The sequence below is a fragment of the Nothobranchius furzeri genome, chromosome 7 (genome assembly GCF_043380555.1).
Source record: "Nothobranchius furzeri strain GRZ-AD chromosome 7, NfurGRZ-RIMD1, whole genome shotgun sequence".
Lineage (NCBI taxonomy): Eukaryota > Metazoa > Chordata > Actinopteri > Cyprinodontiformes > Nothobranchiidae > Nothobranchius > Nothobranchius furzeri.
In genome coordinates this window covers 65557491-65575581 of record NC_091747.1, presented here as the reverse complement: position 1 = coordinate 65575581, position 18091 = coordinate 65557491, and the positions used below count along the sequence as shown (strand labels likewise).

Below are 18091 nucleotides of genomic sequence, written 5' to 3'. Positions count from 1 at the left end.
TAAAAGACAACTGCTGGACACCACCTATTACAATAAACTAGACAAACCCATTTATCCAGAGACCATCCCCATGGTTACTAAAATCATTGACTCTTTGTATGAGAAAAGGTTTATTAATGCAAAACAGCGCAGATATCTTAAAGGCTCGTCGGAACCAAGAGCCAGAAGGTTCTATCTGTTACCGAAGATCCACAAGGAACCAGCAAAATGGAGTAAACCCCATGAGATCCCACCGGGTAGACCCATCGTGTCTGACTGCAACAGTGAAACATATCAAACAGCAGAATTCATCGATCACTATTTAAATCCCCTATCAATAACACATGACAGTTACATCAAGGACACGTATGACTTTATAAACAAGATCAAACAAATCATCCTGCCAGACAACTCCATTCTATTCACCATGGATATAGACAGCTTATATACAAATATTGACATAACCGAAGGCATTAATGCAGTCAAACAAATTCTCCTTAAACACCCCAACAGCAGAAGGCCAGACAAGGAGCTACTCCAGCTATTACAAATTAATCTGAGAAGGAATGATTTTGAATTTGATGGCCAATTCTACCTGCAAATTAAGGGAACAGCGATGGGGAAGAAGTTTGCTCCAGCGTATGCAAATATCTTCATGGCGCAATGGGAGACGGAGGTATTAAACAAATGTGTAAAGAAACCACTTTATTATTACAGATATCTAGATGACATCTGGGGGGTCTGGACTCACTCGGAGGAAGACTTTCAACTATTTCTAAACACGCTAAATACACATAACCCATCCATAAAGCTGAAATCGTCCACCAATGCTAAATCAGTCGATTTTTTAGACACCACAACCTTTAAAGGCCCAAATTTCAGCTCCACACACAAACTTGACATAAAGGTTTATTTTAAACCTACGGACACACATGCATTGCTTTTTAAAACCAGTTACCATCCAAAGCACACATATGCGGGTCTTATTAAATCCCAGCTACTTCGCTTCCACAGAATCTGCACTCAGGAAAGCGACTTCAAGGAAGCCACTCGGATACTGTTTTCAGCACTATCCTTAAGAGGATATTCTAGAGCATTTCTGAACACATGTAAAGCTTCCTTCTTGGAGTCCAGACCCAAGGACACATCAGCATTATTGCCTTTGGTCACCACTTATTCTCCCTCGGCAGGAAAACTAATTCATAAAATCAAACAAAACTTTTCTAAATTCCAATCAGAGACTAACTTACTGCAAAATCACAGGGTAATTGCGGCCTACAGACGGAACCAAAACCTGAAAGATTTTCTGGTTCAGGCCAAGCTGAGACCCCTACAACAACCTAAGGTCAAAGGTCAAAGTGATTTTTTTAACCAACTGCGCTGGATACAAAACAGGTTTAACAAAACCGTTTATCCCATCACACAAGCAGGTAACCCTAAAACCAAAAACTGTGTGTATTTAATTCAGTGCAAAATCTGTAAAATGAGATATGTGGGAGAAACAGGAAATAGCATTTTAACACGCTTCACACAACACAGACACAACATTACAAAAAGCCATAACACACAGCGACCAGTAGTCAAACACTTTATTGAACATGGCTGGCAAGCCCTCACAGCCACGATCCTACAGTCAGATCCAAACTGGTCCACAAAACAACGGAAAAGAGCTGAACGGCTCTGGATCTACAGATTGGACACACTTGTTCCCACAGGTTTGAATGAGGGATAGATCTGCACCGGTGGACTAAGTGCAGGAGAGTCTGTACACAAAGCCCCAGTCGCCATAGGCGACTGGGACTTTCTTTTCTTCAACTCCTAACCGGCCAGTGGCCTCCAGCAACCTGTCTGCTGCAGATTTGTTCCTCCTGATGACCTCTGGAGGGGCACTGCCCTCCCATTTAATACTCTGATGCAATATTTCCACAACAGTTCTTTGGAAAATGAAAAAATGAGTAGAAATGAAGCAAGTGTTCTTCTGTACATTACTTACCTCTTCCCTGACTTTATCTGTTGGTCACTCACCCATCCAGTTCTGCCAACAGGGGGAGTCTGCTGGACATGGAGGAGGGCAGTATTTGTAAGACTCAGAATACAAATTGATTCTTTAATCTAATCCTAACCCCATCCTTATTCTAACCCTAAAATAGTGGAGTAAATTGGATTAATTAACCTAACCCCAACCCCTGTTCTAACCCTAAACTTGGAGTAAATTGGATTATTTAACCTAACCCTGCCTAGGATATCAAAGGTTCACCAGAAATGTGACCTCCAAATTTCTATTTGGCATCCATTTTGTACCGATTCCAAATGGTAGATTCAAAGTTGGAATCGGAACTTGAATTTGGAAGCTATTTAGTAGATGCAAATGTGGAATCTGGAATTGAATTTGGAAGCTGTTTTTTTTCCTTAACCATACAACCTACAAGGACAACGGTCACATAATTTTGATCACAACACCCACTGCTACAGGACTGACACACTGATATGTCATTAATAACTCAGACTCAAACCAAGTCATCCATAATAACATTTCAGCTGCTGGGTCTTGTAGCACTGGACCTGACGATCGCAACCATGTGCTTGTATTGCCTACGATGTCAAAGGTTCACCACAAAACTTTTCTAAATTCCAATCAGAGACTAACTTACTGCAAAATCACAGGGTAATTGCGGCCTACAGACGGAACAAAAACCTGAAAGATTTTCTGGTTCAGGCCAAGCTGAGACCCCTACAACAACCTAAGGTCAAAGGTCAAAGTGATTTTTTTAACCAACTGCGCTGGATACAAAACAGGTTTAACAAAACCGTTTATCCCATCACACAAGCAGGTAACCCTAAAACCAAAAACTGTGTGTATTTAATTCAGTGCAAAATCTGTAAAATGAGATATGTGGGAGAAACAGGAAATAGCATTTTAACACGCTTCACACAACACAGACACAACATTACAAAAAGCCATAACACACAGCGACCAGTAGTCAAACACTTTATTGAACATGGCTGGCAAGCCCTCACAGCCACGATCCTACAGTCAGATCCAAACTGGTCCACAAAACAACAGAAAAGAGCTGAACGGCTCTGGATCTACAGATTGGACACACTTGTTCCCACAGGTTTGAATGAGGGATAGATCTGCACCGGTGGACTAAGTGCAGGAGAGTCTGTGCACTTCTTTTCTTCAACTCCTAACCGGCCAGTGGCCTCCAGCAACCTGTCTGCTGCAGATTTGTTCCTCCTGATGACCTCTGGAGGGGCACTGCCCTCCCATTTAATACTCTGATGCAATATTTCCACAACAGTTCTTTGGAAAATGAAAAAATGAGTAGAAATGAAGCAAGTGTTCTTCTGTACATTACTTACCTCTTCCCTGACTTTATCTGTTGGTCACTCACCCATCCAGTTCTGCCAACAGGGGGAGTCTGCTGGACATGGAGGAGGGCAGTATTTGTAAGACTCAGAATACAAATTGATTCTTTAATCTAATCCTAACCCCATCCTTATTCTAACCCTAAAATAGTGGAGTAGATTAGATTAATTAACCTAACCCCAACCCCTGTTCTAACCCTAAACTTGGAGTAAATTGGATTATTTAACCTAACCCCAATCCCTATTCCAACCCTAAACAGTGGAGTAGATTGTCCTAACCTTAACCAATATTGGACACTAAAAACCGGAATATTTGACACAAATTCCTTTGAGTCTTACCATCAATTGCCTCTTCCAGCCAGCAAACCTTCACCCCTGGTTGACAGGTCTCAAGTCCCACACAGATGTTGGATTGTTCAGATTAAAAGGACACACCTAAACTTAATTTTCTAATCAGCTACAGATGACTCATGTAGTTCACAGTTTTGCCCACTAGAGGGCAAGAGTGTATCAGAAATGTAGCAGGGAAAGGAGTCAGTCAGATAGAGTAAAGCCAGTGTGGGGAATCTCATGTCTTGGAATTTGAATTTCTTTTAAATCATGCCCCACAGAAGGTTTGTTTTCATATAACACATGAATGCAAAGTGTTATGTACGTTGTGTCTGTATTTGTCTATTTTTTATGGTAATAACATGTTGTAAATGTAATCTTGTTAGTGAAAAGTGCCAGGCGCTCTCTTGGACACTAGGGGGAGTATGGACCGGAACTCTAAATATGGTCCTACCACTCCCGCGGCGCTCTGGATTGGTCCAATTTGATTGGACACAAGTACAGGTGCTAATAGAGCCAATTGATGCTTGTTAACTGGTATGCGCTAGATGAAACCGGTCAGAAACAGAACGGGACAACCATTCTGGACCGAGCTTCAACGACAAGAGAAGGTTCTATGCGCTTTTACAAGCTCTTAGCCTGATGAAGACTCATTGAGGAGTCGAAACGTAGCGTTGAGCTTGTTTTTTGTAAATATTTTGTTTCTTTGTTCCAGTTAACTTTTTCACGTTTGTTCAATAAATGGCCAGTTGCCAACATTTTAAGCCGCAGTTTTTCGGTTCTTTCATTTAATTCCACTTGTTTTTTTAGATAGTTAGCTACACAGTTAGTTAGTTTAGCACCTGTTTTTTAACTACCGGACATCTCCGGAATGACGTGGGACTATTTCCCACCGGATGAGATGGAGGAGGAGTCGGGCTGGACACAGGTTCGCTACCGAGGGGGAAGACGACGGGACGTTCAGTGGCACCAGCAGAATAGAGGACGTTTCCAACGACGCCACACTCCCCAGCAACGACGGCCTCGCTATCAACAGGACCGCAGCTGGCAGTCGCAGTACCCCCAGCGGTACCCCCAGAGACGCAAGTCTTACGCGTCAGCCGCCAGGTAGGGTCCCTCTTACCCCCAGCGTCCATTCCAACCCTCCAGGAGCCACAGTAGGGGCTTCAATAAGCGGTACCAGAACCAAGGACCCCGAGGTTGGAACCGACAAAAGAAACGCGCTCGGCGACCCCCACAGGGACAGTACGCGCAGCAGGGCGCACAGACCCGAAACCGGTCAGAGGCACCACAAAGATCTGATGACCCAGACTTCACAATAAAGGTCAGAACCATGCACAGACTTCTTAAAGCGGCACATCATTTGAAAATGTCGGACAAGGACAATAATCCACCTGGTATCCAAAATATAACTGCGTACTTGGCCACGATTATTCAACCTGCGGCCCCATCCACTAGAACTTCCACATTAATAGATGGTAATGCGAGATCGTGGGCCTACACCACCATGCTGATCCTTAGACAACACTACCAAGATCAGATGGAGTCAGAAAAACGCACTTTGCAAGATCTTGGGGGAAACCTACTGGCTCCATTAGAAATAGCCACTAAATGGGCCAGAAGGAACTTGGGGAGACGTTTCAGACCAGAATCGGTGGAAGAGGTGCAGGTCTTCCTGATGTCGGATGAGAAAAAGGACTCACAAGAACCAGCAACTCCCTCATCGGAAAATGGTGAACCTGATGAACGTACATCTGTTCTTGAGTCCTCCACGCAGACCACGCCCCCTCCGCACTCCCAACAACACAGGGGGCAGAGTGAGGATGAACTTTCCGTTTATGCATCCTCTCCCTACGCTCCCAGGGGCTCCGTGAGATCACAATCTCCTCTTCCGGCCCCCCCACCTTCACCACCACCCCACAGGACAACAGTGGCAACGATGACGGAACCATCCAGAGGGGACTGGTCACCTGCAGCATCCAACGAGGAACGACACAGCAGCCGTCCCCTCTTTCCAGCTGTAGCGGCACCACCCACACCATCACCCCAGGCACGCAGCACTCCACAGACGCCGGCTCTTCCCCAAAGGCAGTGGAAATCATCCAGCCAGGAGGAAACGTACACGCAGAGGACAACAGGATCCTCCCCTTCAGTCGTGATGGAGTCTCCGCCTCGACCCGCGGCGTGACAGCAGAGGAACAGACCATCATAGACGAATTCCTTGCTTATGAAGCAATGATGCGCTCACACCCACTACCTGCTGCTTCTGCTCCACCACTGCTGGAACCTACGCCTGTCGCCCTCCGTCGCCGGATGGAAAAGAGCACACAGAGGCAACTTTCCTTCCAGCAAACGACTCACCCACCGCTCACCGCAGCCACCGCCACCACCCCCACCGAGTCTGATAAATCACCTTCATCTCAGGTAAATGCCACAACCAGACACACAAACACTGGTAAAAAATCACGAGACTGGTCACTTAACCAGAGAAAAAAATATGTGGTTCTGGGGGACTCGAATGTTGCACACCTACCTGTGACAGGGGACTGTAGCAACGACATCCAGGTGGACAGTTTTCCGGGAGCCAAGTGGAGACATGTGACCAGCCTGTTCCTCAAATCTGGGCAAATGGAGCAGGTAGAGAGACTGGTCCTCTCATTTGGTATCAGCAACAGAACACAGAAGGACAAAAGGGCTTTGGTTAAGGAAATGCAAACTGCCCTTAAAGTAGCCAAACTTAAATGTCCTAATGCTGAGATCTTTGTTCCTGTGGTGAACTTTTCTCCCTCCTTATCACACAGGGAGCAAGCCATGCTCACACATCTCAATATTCACATCTCTCAGCTCAACAGGTTCATCCCTGCCCAGGACGCTGCCTTTTTCAGGGTTAAACCAGACAAGGTCCATTGGACCAGATTCACGGCTGCCAGGATGTGGGACCTCTGGTCTGCCTGGTTAAAATAGGCAGCCCTGATAGCCTACCAGGACAGGAAGGGCATAGAAGCATTGTTAATAACAATGTTTGTAATTTGTCCAGATCTTTTGTACTGTCTGACGCACAGCGTTCTTTGTTAAACAGGGGTTTAACCTTCATCCCCTCTCACAGCAAAGCTAAAAACAATGACACAATGCTGCAGATCAGACATGATTTACAAAAATACCATAGGAGAATCAAATTAGCTGTTCATTTTAAGGAAGATGGTACAGCTAAAACAGGTAAACCAAAACCTTTCATGCCAGAATCAGAATGGGCGCCCCCTGCTGGCACTTTGCCGCCAGAAGTTAACTCACTTATTGAGGAGGATCTTGGTTATTTCAACAAAACATTTTACATGAACAAGTCCAAACCTAACTTGAGTATTAACGAAACCAAAGCACTCAAGGAATTAACAGGCAACAAGAACATTATTATCAAGCCGGCTGATAAGGGGAGCTCTATTGTCATCATGGACAGGGCACAATATCTCTGGGAAGGTAAAAGACAACTGCTGGACACCACCTATTACAATAAACTAGACAAACCCATTTATCCAGAGACCATCCCCATGGTGACTAAAATCATTGACTCTTTGTATGAGAAAAGGTTTATTAATGCAAAACAGCGCAGATATCTTAAAGGCTCTTCGGAACCAAGAGCCAGAAGGTTCTATCTGTTACCGAAGATCCACAAGGAACCAGCAAAATGGAGTAAACCCCATGAGATCCCACCGGGTAGACCCATCGTGTCTGACTGCAACAGTGAAACATATCAAACAGCAGAATTCATCGATCACTATTTAAATCCCCTATCAATAACACACGACAGTTACATCAAGGACACGTATGACTTTATAAACAAGATCAAACAAATCATCCTGCCAGACAACTCCATTCTATTCACCATGGATATAGACAGCTTATATACAAATATTGACATAACCGAAGGCATTAATGCAGTCAAACAAATTCTCCTTAAACACCCCAACAGCAGAAGGCCAGACAAGGAGCTACTCCAGCTATTACAAATTAATCTGAGAAGGAATGATTTTGAATTTGATGGCCAATTCTACCTGCAAATTAAGGGAACAGCGATGGGGAAGAAGTTTGCTCCAGCGTATGCAAATATCTTCATGGCACAATGGGAGACGGAGGCATTAAACAAATGTGTAAAGAAACCACTTTATTATTACAGATATCTAGATGACATCTGGGGGGTCTGGACTCACTCGGAGGAAGACTTTCAACTATTTCTAAACACGCTAAACACACATAACCCATCCATAAAGCTGAAATCATCCACTAATGCTAAATCAGTTGATTTTTTAGACACCACAACCTTTAAAGGCCCAAATTTCAGCTCCACACACAAACTTGACATAAAGGTTTGTTTTAAACCTACGGACACACACGCATTGCTTTTTAAAACCAGTTACCATCCAAAGCACACATATGCGGGTCTTATTAAATCCCAGCTACTTCGCTTCCACAGAATCTGCACTCAGGAAAGCGACTTCAAGGAAGCCACTCGGATACTGTTTTCAGCACTATCCTTAAGAGGATATTCTAGAGCATTTCTGAAAACATGTAAAGCTTCCTACTTGGAGTCCAGACCCAAGGACACATCACCATTATTGCCTTTGGTCACCACTTATTCTCCCTCGGCAGGAAAACTAATTCATAAAATCAAACAAAACTTTTCTAAATTCCAATCAGAGACTAACTTACTGCAAAATCACAGGGTAATTGCGGCCTACAGACGGAACCAAAACCTGAAAGATTTTCTGGTTCAGGCCAAGCTGAGACCCCTACAACAACCTAAGGTCAAAGGTCAAAGTGATTTTTTAACCAACTGCGCTGGATACAAAACAGGTTTAACAAAACCGTTTATCCCATCACACAAGCAGGTAACCCTAAAACCAAAAACTGTGTGTATTTAATTCAGTGCAAAATCTGTAAAATGAGATATGTGGGAGAAACAGGAAATAGCATTTTAACACGCTTCACACAACACAGACACAACATTACAAAAAGCCATAACACACAGCGACCAGTAGTCAAACACTTTATTGAACATGGCTGGCAAGCCATCACAGCCACGATCCTACAGTCAGATCCAAACTGGTCCACAAAACAACGGAAAAGAGCTGAACGGCTCTGGATCTACAGATTGGACACACTTGTTCCCACAGGTTTGAATGAGGGATAGATCTGCACCGGTGGACTAAGTGCAGGAGAGTCTGTGCACAAAGCCCCAGTCGCCGTAGGCGACTGGGTCTTTCTTTTCTTCAACTCCTAACCCTAACCCTAACCCTAACCCTCGAAACGCGTAGCCAAATGGGATGGGAGCAACCTAAAAAGCTAAAAGAAGCAAGACTAATGCTAATTATTTGAAGGAAGGGAATGTCAGAAGGATTCATAAAAATCATCTATTTTAAGACTCAGTACAGTGTGGAGCTGTGTGCACATGGGTGGGGGCCACCTAGGCATGCATGTGTGGACTAAACGCCAGGAGTGCCAGTGCACAAAGGGTCTCCTAAACAGAGACCCTTTCTTTTCTTAAAAAGACCTAACCTGCCAGCGGCCTCCCGCAGCCTGTCCACCTTGCTGCTGGGGTGCCCTCACTTTTGCTTGCAGTTCTTGAGACCCAGACCGTTTTTTTTTTTTTTTAAGCCCTACAATTCCTTCTAACCCTGACCCTGAACTCTTACCCTTACCTTAAAAACCTTGAACCCTCAGAATTCACATTTAAGCCACATACCTGGAAGTTCCGTAAGAGGCGGGACCTAAGTTCCGTAAGAGGCGGGACTTAGGACTGCCTCTTGTATATAAACAAGCCACACAGATGGAAGCAAGCAAGCCACACACATGGAAGGAAAGATCAGATTAAGGGGTGCCAATCTAAATTAAGATGTTGCGAAAAGGGAAAAAGAGGAATAAGAACAAATACTTACCTCAGAGTTCTATGGCCTGATGAAGACTAAAAAAGAGTCGAAACGCGTAGCCAAATGGGATGGGAGCAACCTAAAAAGCTAAAAGAAGCAAGACTAATGCTAATTATTTGAAGGAAGGGAATGTCAGAAGGATTCATAAAAATCATCTATTTTAAGACTCAGTACAGTGTGGAGCTGTGTGCACATGGGTGGGGGCCACCTAGGCATGCATGTGTGGACTAAACGCCAGGAGTGCCAGTGCACAAAGGGTCTCCTAAACGGAGACCCTTTCTTTTCTTAAAAAGACCTAACCAGGGGGAGTCGACGAGATAAATAATTTACACCTAACCCTAACCCTTTACTCAACCTAACCCTAACCCTATCTCCGGACCGGAAGGTCATAGAGCCAAACCGATGCCACCAATCGAAAGCCAGACCCATTAGACGGGGGGTAGGACTTGGTTTCAAGTCTCTAGCACCTTCCTATCCAAAGTTATTCACGTTTGAAAAAGTGTCTGACGATCGTCAAAACCCCATATCAGCACACAATCGCAGACTGGGCTCATCTTGCTCAGAGTGTGGACACTAAAATTAAAGTGATAAAGACATGTGAATAATTTAATATGCTATTTCACTTTTTTTTCTCAGCTCAGTAAGTCTTATGAGAAGAGTCTGGGTTTATGGCTTCAACATTGATTGTAATATTACCTTAATTTCACAGATGCCAGTTCCATGGCAGTCACAAGTGACTACACCATCTGGGGAGGAGCCCATATATGGCCACCTGGGGTTCAGCCAGAGACCACTGTTCACACAAGAAAAGCCTGCATGCTCCCGACCCATTAGCTTCTCATACGCTCCTCTGGCCTGTGATTCATGTTGGCATCCATAACTGCAAACAGTACATATGCAAATCGTGAAAAAGAAAATAAATATTTATTACTGGATGAATAGAATCACTTACATTTTTAGAATTTGTCATTATCCTAACCCCTACACAGAGTCCTACTCCTGTATAAACCTATAGATACAAAACTACAAATAGTTTTAACAGTTTATTACTGTCCATATTAAGAATCAAGAAAAGGGTGAAAATCTGTTATGAATAAAAAAAGGCCTAATATAAAGGCAGAATGTAGATTGCTGTTTTGTTGTGGTCTGGATTCTCCAACTTCATAAAACATTTTTTTTTATTTATTTTTTACATAAAGTTCTCAATGTGGACAGATCTTACAGCTTACCCTGAATCCAACCCTAAATACCTTGTGGCATCTGTGGTGAACCTATATGCTTCTGGGTAGCATATAGCCATGATCAAGCTCTTGGAGGGTTGCTGGGGGCTGGTTCTAAGAACTCTTCTCATCTTTGATGCAGTGATGCATCCAGCTCTCTGCCTAAACAAAATCCTGCTTGCACTCTGATCTCGGGTAGCCGTCTCTACAGCCTGGACTTGGGACGGGGTGAGCTCTTCAAACTGGAACTCCTGGCACAGCTCTGCAAGCTCTTTGGGTGGTAAATGCAAAGTTTCTGAAGTTCTATAGTCAAGAACAGTTTTAGGGAGCATACTAGATTTGGGGATGAATTCTTTGTAGTATGGCTCCCGTGCCATCAGTGCTGCACTCTTTGGACAGTTTTTACTTAAGGCATCAAAAAACCTGTTATAGGTTTCTGATCCCTTCTTCACCCTTGGACACAGAAGCGATTTCACAGGCTTGCTGTCGGTTGTCCTGCCATCAATGGAACGGTCAAGCTTTAGTTTCTTGGACTTTGCTGAGGAGAAGTCAATCATAGCAACGGGGGCAGCAGGAATCTGAAAATAATTTAATCCAAATAAGGTAATCAAGTCCAAATTTTTTTAGCTTGGCCTGCCAGACTCCACCTCTGTTTAATTCTACACAGAGAAGTACTACTCTGTGTAGAATTAAACATAGGTGGAGTCTGGCAGGCCAGCCTACACACTTCTAGGGTCTATAACACACTTAAATGCTGTAACAAATCTGGCACTCGTTGCAGGTAAAGCATTATTATAGGACTGAGATCCAACAAGGCATTCAGGTAATGAATTTTGGCTGTATTACTTCTTTGCCCAACAAAGAAGCTGTGGTTTACTAAAATGTCACAAGCAAAATAACTTTTAACTGAATACAAACCAGAAAACAAAAACCTTTATAGGACAATAAAAGATTGTTTACAAAGAGGAGAGACTATGTGGACAAGAGGTCAGGGATTGAACTTGGAAAAATCCAGACAGAGCCATGAGATTATACAAAGCAGCAGAAGAAATCAAAGCTTTTGCTGCTACTCACTAGGGGCAAGAAGTGACAAGTCAGCAGACGTTTCTATCTCATGCTTGAATGGTTCTTGAAAACTTACAGTAGGTCTTGGTATTTGATTAAATGCACAAAGTGTTTGCTCCTCTAAGTTTGTGAATATTCCACCAGAGGGGATAATGTAATCGAGTAGGCAAGTTGAAAAATGAACCTCCTCCTCATAATGGGGTGAGAGCGTGAGCCTTCTGTGCATTTTGTACAAGTAAAATTTAAAAGAAGTAAAAAAAAAATCATGATTAATATCAAATATCTCTGGGAAAATAAAATATAGACGAGAATAAGTAATCAACTTGTCTACAAATTATTAGGTCCTTGTAACTGAGCCAGAGCAAAGTCATTAACAACAGGGCACAACCTAATAATTTACATCTCATAGTTAGCCTAGTCCTCCATATTGATCAGAAATGACATTCTCTGATTATTGTTACCTTTTTAACATGTGATGGCATCAACCACTTGCACTGCTCAGATGTAGAAGAAGCAGAGTCTTGCATTCTCACCCCGGCTTCAATGGAGAACAGGACTGCCCCCACATGAGAAAATGACTCCGATAGTCTGTGAATAGAACACTATATTATATGTACAACACTAATGCCATAACAAGAATCTCAGCCTACATAGATCACTTACCCTGCCATGCAGTTGCAATGAGCTGCAATAACTTCACCATCTTCCTTCGAAATAATCCACGTCTTCAGAGGTGTTTCACTCGATCTTTGTGAGTGGTTTACATTGAAACATCAACGACTGTCAGGCTAATGACATCGTTACTGCGTGTTGATGTTAATCCTCCTAGCTGCTAACTAGCCTAGCGTGCCAGATTCATACTCCGTTTAATTCTACACAGAATGATAGTTCTCTGTGTAGAATTAAACAAGAGCACGAGTCTGGCAGGCTAGGCTAGCTGCTAACAAATTTATGTATAAATCAATCTAAAGACAAGAACTCACCCTAGCGAATACCAGACGATAATCATCACGGAGCCGTTTAGTACCGAGATTGTGGACCCACCCGCTAACAAAAAAATTATATGTCTCCAGACTTTTATATGCTTTCATTTGTTGTTTAGTGTGGAACGATGTCTGAAGGACCAGGTGGTTTGTAATATCAACAGACTCTATTCTCGGCATAGCGGTTAATTCTGGGGTAAACTCACTCATTTTCATTAAATACGGATCACGTCCAACATATTTGTTTGTTAAATCCATGTACCTTTGTTTCGAAACTGAGTCTAAAGACATGCAATGAGGATTCTCTTCTGCGGTTTCCTCCATAGCTGTACTCTGCTGTTTACTTCCTGCCCTCCAACCAAAATCCGTGCGTCATTTTAACCACGTGACTGAAACCCAGCAATTATATGTTTTATTATTATGTCTAAATTGTCGTAGTCAGTTGTTCTTTTATTGATTAATTTTTTTACAACTTCTCTTACTTCTTCATTAGTCACTGGATTTAATAACATGCTATTTTTGTTACTTACAATTTTTTCGCCTATGTTATAATTAGTTCTTTTTGAAATGTTGTTTGCCAAGCTTGGTCCCACGTTGATAAAGATTTTATTAAATTAATTGACGATTTTGTTTGGATTATTTCAGTGTCGTCGACGTTGCCTTCCTCCGCTTATCCGGGTCCGAGTCGCGGGGGCAGCATCCCAACTAGGGACCTCCAGACCGTCCTCTCCCCAGCCTTCTCCACCAGCTCCTCCGGCAGGACCCCAAGGCGTTCCCGAACCAGATTGGAGATGTAACCTCTCCAACATGCCCTGGGTCGACCCAGGGGCCTCCTACCGGCACGACATGCCCGAAACACCTCCCCGGGGAGGCGTCCAGGAGGCATCCTGACCAGATGCCCAAACCACCTCAACTGGCTCCTTTCGATCCGGAGGAGCAGCGGTTCTACTCCGAGTCCCCCCCGAATGTCCGAGCTCCTAGCCCTATCTCTAAGGCTGAGCCCGGCCACCCTACGGAGGAAACTTATTTCGGCCGCTTGTATCCGCAATCTCGTTCTTTCGGTCATTACCCAAAGCTCATGACCATAGGTGAGGATTGGGACGTAGATCGACCGGTAAATCGAGAGCCTGGCTTTCTGGCTCAGCTCCCTCTTCGCCACTACAGATCGGCTCAGCGTCCACATCACTGCAGATGCTGAACCAATCCGCCTGTCGATCTCCCGATCCCTCCTACCCTCACTCGTGAACAAGACCCCGAGATACTTAAACTCCTCTACTTGAGGTAGGACCTTTCCCCCGACCAGGAGTTGGCAAGCCACCCTTTTCCGGTCGAGAACCATGGTCTCAGATTTGGAGGTGCTGATCCTCATCCCAGCCACTTCACACTTGGCCGCGAACCTACCCAGCAAGAGCTGAAGGTCAGAGCTGGATGAAGCTAGGAGGACCACATCATCCGCAACAAGCAGAGACGAGATTCTCCTGCCACCAAACTCGACATACTCCACACCACGGCTGCGCCTAGAAATTCTGTCCATAAAAGTAAGGAACAGAACCGGTGACAATGGGCAGCCTGGCGGAGTCCAACCCTCACCGGGAACAGGTCCGACTTAATACCGGCTATGCAGACAAAACTCACGCTCCTCTGGTAAAGGGACTGAATGGGCTTTAACAGAAAGCCACCCACCCCATACTCCTGGAGCGTCCCCCACAGGGTGCCCCTGTGGACATGGTCATAAGCCTTCTCCAAGTCCTCAAAACACATGTGGATTGTTTGGGCAAACTCCCATGCCCCCTCCATCACCCTTGCAAGGGTATAGAGCTGGTCCACAGTTCCACGGCCAGGACGAAAACCACATTGCTCCTCCTCAATCTGAGATTGAACTATCGATCGGACCCTCCTCTCCAGTACCTTGGAGTAGACCTTTCCAGGGAGGCTGAGGAGTGTGATCCCCCTATAGTTGGAACACACCCTCAGGTCACCCTTCTTAAAGAAGGGGACCACCACCCCGGTCTGCCATTCCACAGAAACTGCCCCCGATGACCACACAATGTTGCAGAGACGTGTCAACCATGACAGCCCTACAACATCCATAGCCTTCAGATACCCAGGACGAACCTCATCCGCCGCCGGGGCTCCGCCGCTGTGTAGTTATTTGACTACCTCAGCAACTTCTGCCCCCGAGATTGGACATTCCATCCCCAGGTCTCCCGGCTCTAGTTCCTCCTCTGAATGCGCATAGGTGGGATTGAGAAGCTCCTCAAAGTATTCCTTTCACCATCCGACTGTAGCCCCGGTTGACGTCAGCAGCTCCCCATCCCCACTGTAAACAGTGTGAGCGAGTTGCTGCCTTCCTCTCCTGAGGCGCCGGACAGTTTGCCAGAACCTCTTTGGAGCCGATCGATAGTCTTTCTCCATGGCCTCACCAAACTCCTCCCACGCCCGAGACTTTGCCTCGGCAACAGCCACTGCTGCACCCCGCTTGGCTGTCCGGTACCTGTCTGCTGCCTCCGGAGACCCACAGACCAGCCACGCCCTGTAGGCCTCCTTCTTCAGCCTGACGGCTCCCTGAACCTCTGGTGTCCACCATCGGGTACGGGGGTTGCCACCATGACTGGCACCGGTCACCTTGCGACCACAGCTAGCAACAGCCGCCTCAACAATCGCAGAGTGGAACAAGGCCCACTCGGAGTCAATGCCCCCACTGCTCTCGGGACGTGGTCAAAGCTCTGCCGGAGGTGGGAGTTGAAGACCGTCTTAACAGGTTCTTCTGCCAGGCGTTCCCAGCAGACCCTCACTATGCGTTTAGGTCTGCCAGGTCTACGCGGCATCTTCCCCTGCCTTCTGATCCAACTCACCACCAGGTGGTGATCAGTTGACAGCTCCGCTCCTCTCTTCACTCGGGTGTCCAAAACATACGGCTGCAGGTCAGGTGATACGACTACAAAGTCTATCATCGACCTGCGACCAAGGCTGCCCTGGTACCAAGTGTACCGATGGGCATCCTTATGTTCGAACATGGTGTTTGTTATGGCCAAACTGCGGCTTGCACAGAAGTCCAATAACGAAACACCACTCGAGTTCAGATCAGGCGGGCCGTTCCTCCCAGTCACACCCCTCCAGGTCAAGCTGTCATTGCCCACGTGAGCATTGAAGTCCCCCAGCAGGACAATGGAGTCCCCTGATGGAGCACTATCTAGCACTCGTCCCAGGGACTCCAAAAAGGGTGGGTACTCTGAACTGATATTTGGCCCATAAGCACAAACAACAGTCAGAACCCGTTCCCTGACCCAAAGGCGCAGGGAAGCTACCCTCTCGTCCCCCGGGGTAAACCCCAACACACAGGCAGAGAGTCTTGGGGCTAACAAAAAGCCAACCCCAGCCCTCCGCCTCTCACCTGGAGCAACTCCAGCAAAGGAGAGTGTCCAACCCCTCTCAAGGACTTGGGTTCCAGAGCCAATGCTATGTGTCGAGGTAAGTCCGACTATATCTAGCCGGTACCGCTCAACCTCTGCCACAAGCTCCTGCTCCTTCCCCGCCAGCGAGGTGACATTCCATGTCCCAAAAACTAGTTTTCTTGTCCAGGGATCGGACCGCCAAGGCTCCCGCCTTGGTCTACCACCCGATCCACATTGCACCGGACTCTTCATGTTCCTGCTGCGGGTGGTGGGTCGACAGTTGGATGAGCCCATGTATCCGGTTCGGGCTGGGCCCGGCCAGGCCCCATGGGCGAAAGCCCGGCCACCAGGCGCTTGCTCATGGGTCCCAACCCCAGGCCTGGCTCCAGGGTGGGACCCCGGTAACCCTCCGGGCCGGGTAATCCGACTCTTTGACTGTACCTCCATGAAAGATCCTGTGAATCGTTCTTTGTCTCACCCTTCACCTAAGACCAATTTGTCATGGGAGACCCTACCAGGGGCACAAAGTGCCCCAGACAACATAGCTCCTAGGATCATTAGGGCACTCAAACTCCTCCACCATGATAAGGTGACGGCTCAAGGAGGAGTATTTCAGTGTCATTTAAAAAATAATTCCGAACAGTTGAAACTGATTTATTTCTTTTTATAACATTGTTTATTATTCCCCAAGTTGCCTTTATATTGTTTTTATTTTTTTCTAGTAGATTGCTATAATAATTTTTTTGTCATTTTAATATTGAAACTAATTTATTCTTATATTTTTTTTATCTGTGCTCAGCTTCGCTGGTTCTTTAAAAAGCTTCTGTATAGGGCTTTTTTTTCTTGCAGGCATTCTACAGTCCTTTTGTCAACCATGGTTTATTCGTATTATCTTTTTTGTAAGTTTTTTTTATTTTACAGTTTTTTTCATATTGACTGCACAGTATTCTTATAAAAGAGCTGTAAGCCAAGTTTACATCATTCATATATATTTCATCCCAGTTTTGCTGTTCTAGGGCTCTATTAAATGAGTCTATGGCTTTTTGTGATTGATCCTTATAAGATTTTCCATTTGAGGTTGATGTCTAATCTGATCATTCTTGTAGCATGTGAAAACTGGCAGATGATCACTAATATCAGTCATTATGATTCCAACACTCTCCAACCCCCCTGAAACATTACTGAATATGTTATCCATAATCGTTGAGCTTTGTACAGTAATTCTTGTGGGTTTGGTTATCAGAGGAAACAGACCAAGTAGATGCATGGAGCTTACAAAGTTGCTTGATAAATTGTATTTTTCAAATCAATGTTGAAGTCCCCACAGAGAAACAAATTCTTGTTACCGATTCCATTTACCATTCCCTAAACCGTGTTTGTGAATGATTCAATACAGGAACCTGGTGCTCTATAAATACTGCTAATTACTATGTTTTTTGTCTTCTCAGATGTTATTTCAACAGTGATCATTTCCATTACATCAGCAGTTGCTGTCGACATGTACATCACTTTGCTTTTAAGGGTGTTACATATATACAGTGCTACACCACCACCTTTTTTATTTTCCCCACTCTGGTAATACATCTCATACCCATCTATGTGAATGTCCTTAATATCTCCTTCTTGTAACCATGTTTCTGTAACTGCAATGACCTTAAATCTCATTTTATTTTGTGTTAAAACTTCAATATTTTATCATAATTGCAATGCAAACTTCTACTATTGAAGTGGATGATGGACAGTGTAGTAGCAGTTTCTAGGTGACAGAAGGACATCTGCCAAAGGAGAGCGGGACTATTATTTAAGGCTAGACCTGTTAACATCCAGTT

The 18091-nt window shown here is 45.0% G+C and overlaps 2 protein-coding genes across 4 annotated transcripts in view; one reads left to right on the top strand and one right to left on the bottom strand.

Moving 5' to 3' along the window:
• Positions 1-4273: 4273 nt before the first annotated feature.
• The window catches only part of LOC129162496 (WAS/WASL-interacting protein family member 1), a 46439-nt gene continuing 32621 nt past the window's right edge, over positions 4274-18091 (top strand). The window contains exons 1-2 of one of the 3 annotated variants that reach the window (XM_054738837.2): positions 4274-6102; positions 13513-15345. In XM_054738837.2, the coding sequence (XP_054594812.2) occupies positions 5914-6102; positions 13513-13758 (435 nt within the window). In that variant the 5' untranslated portion in view covers positions 4274-5913 and the 3' untranslated portion in view covers positions 13759-15345. Of the gene's footprint in view, positions 6103-10308; positions 10726-13512; positions 15346-18091 lie in introns of those variants that run through there. The other 2 variants (XM_070553565.1, XM_054738838.2) reach the window with 2 other exon arrangements.
• LOC129162497 (uncharacterized) lies at positions 10264-13515 on the bottom strand. Its single transcript, XM_070553566.1, has 3 exons — positions 12346-13515; positions 10850-11397; positions 10264-10479 (listed from the first exon to the last, which is right to left on the bottom strand). Exons 1-3 carry the CDS (start codon positions 12409-12411, stop codon positions 10266-10268), a joined length of 828 nt encoding a protein of 275 aa, XP_070409667.1. The 5' UTR covers positions 12412-13515; the 3' UTR covers positions 10264-10265.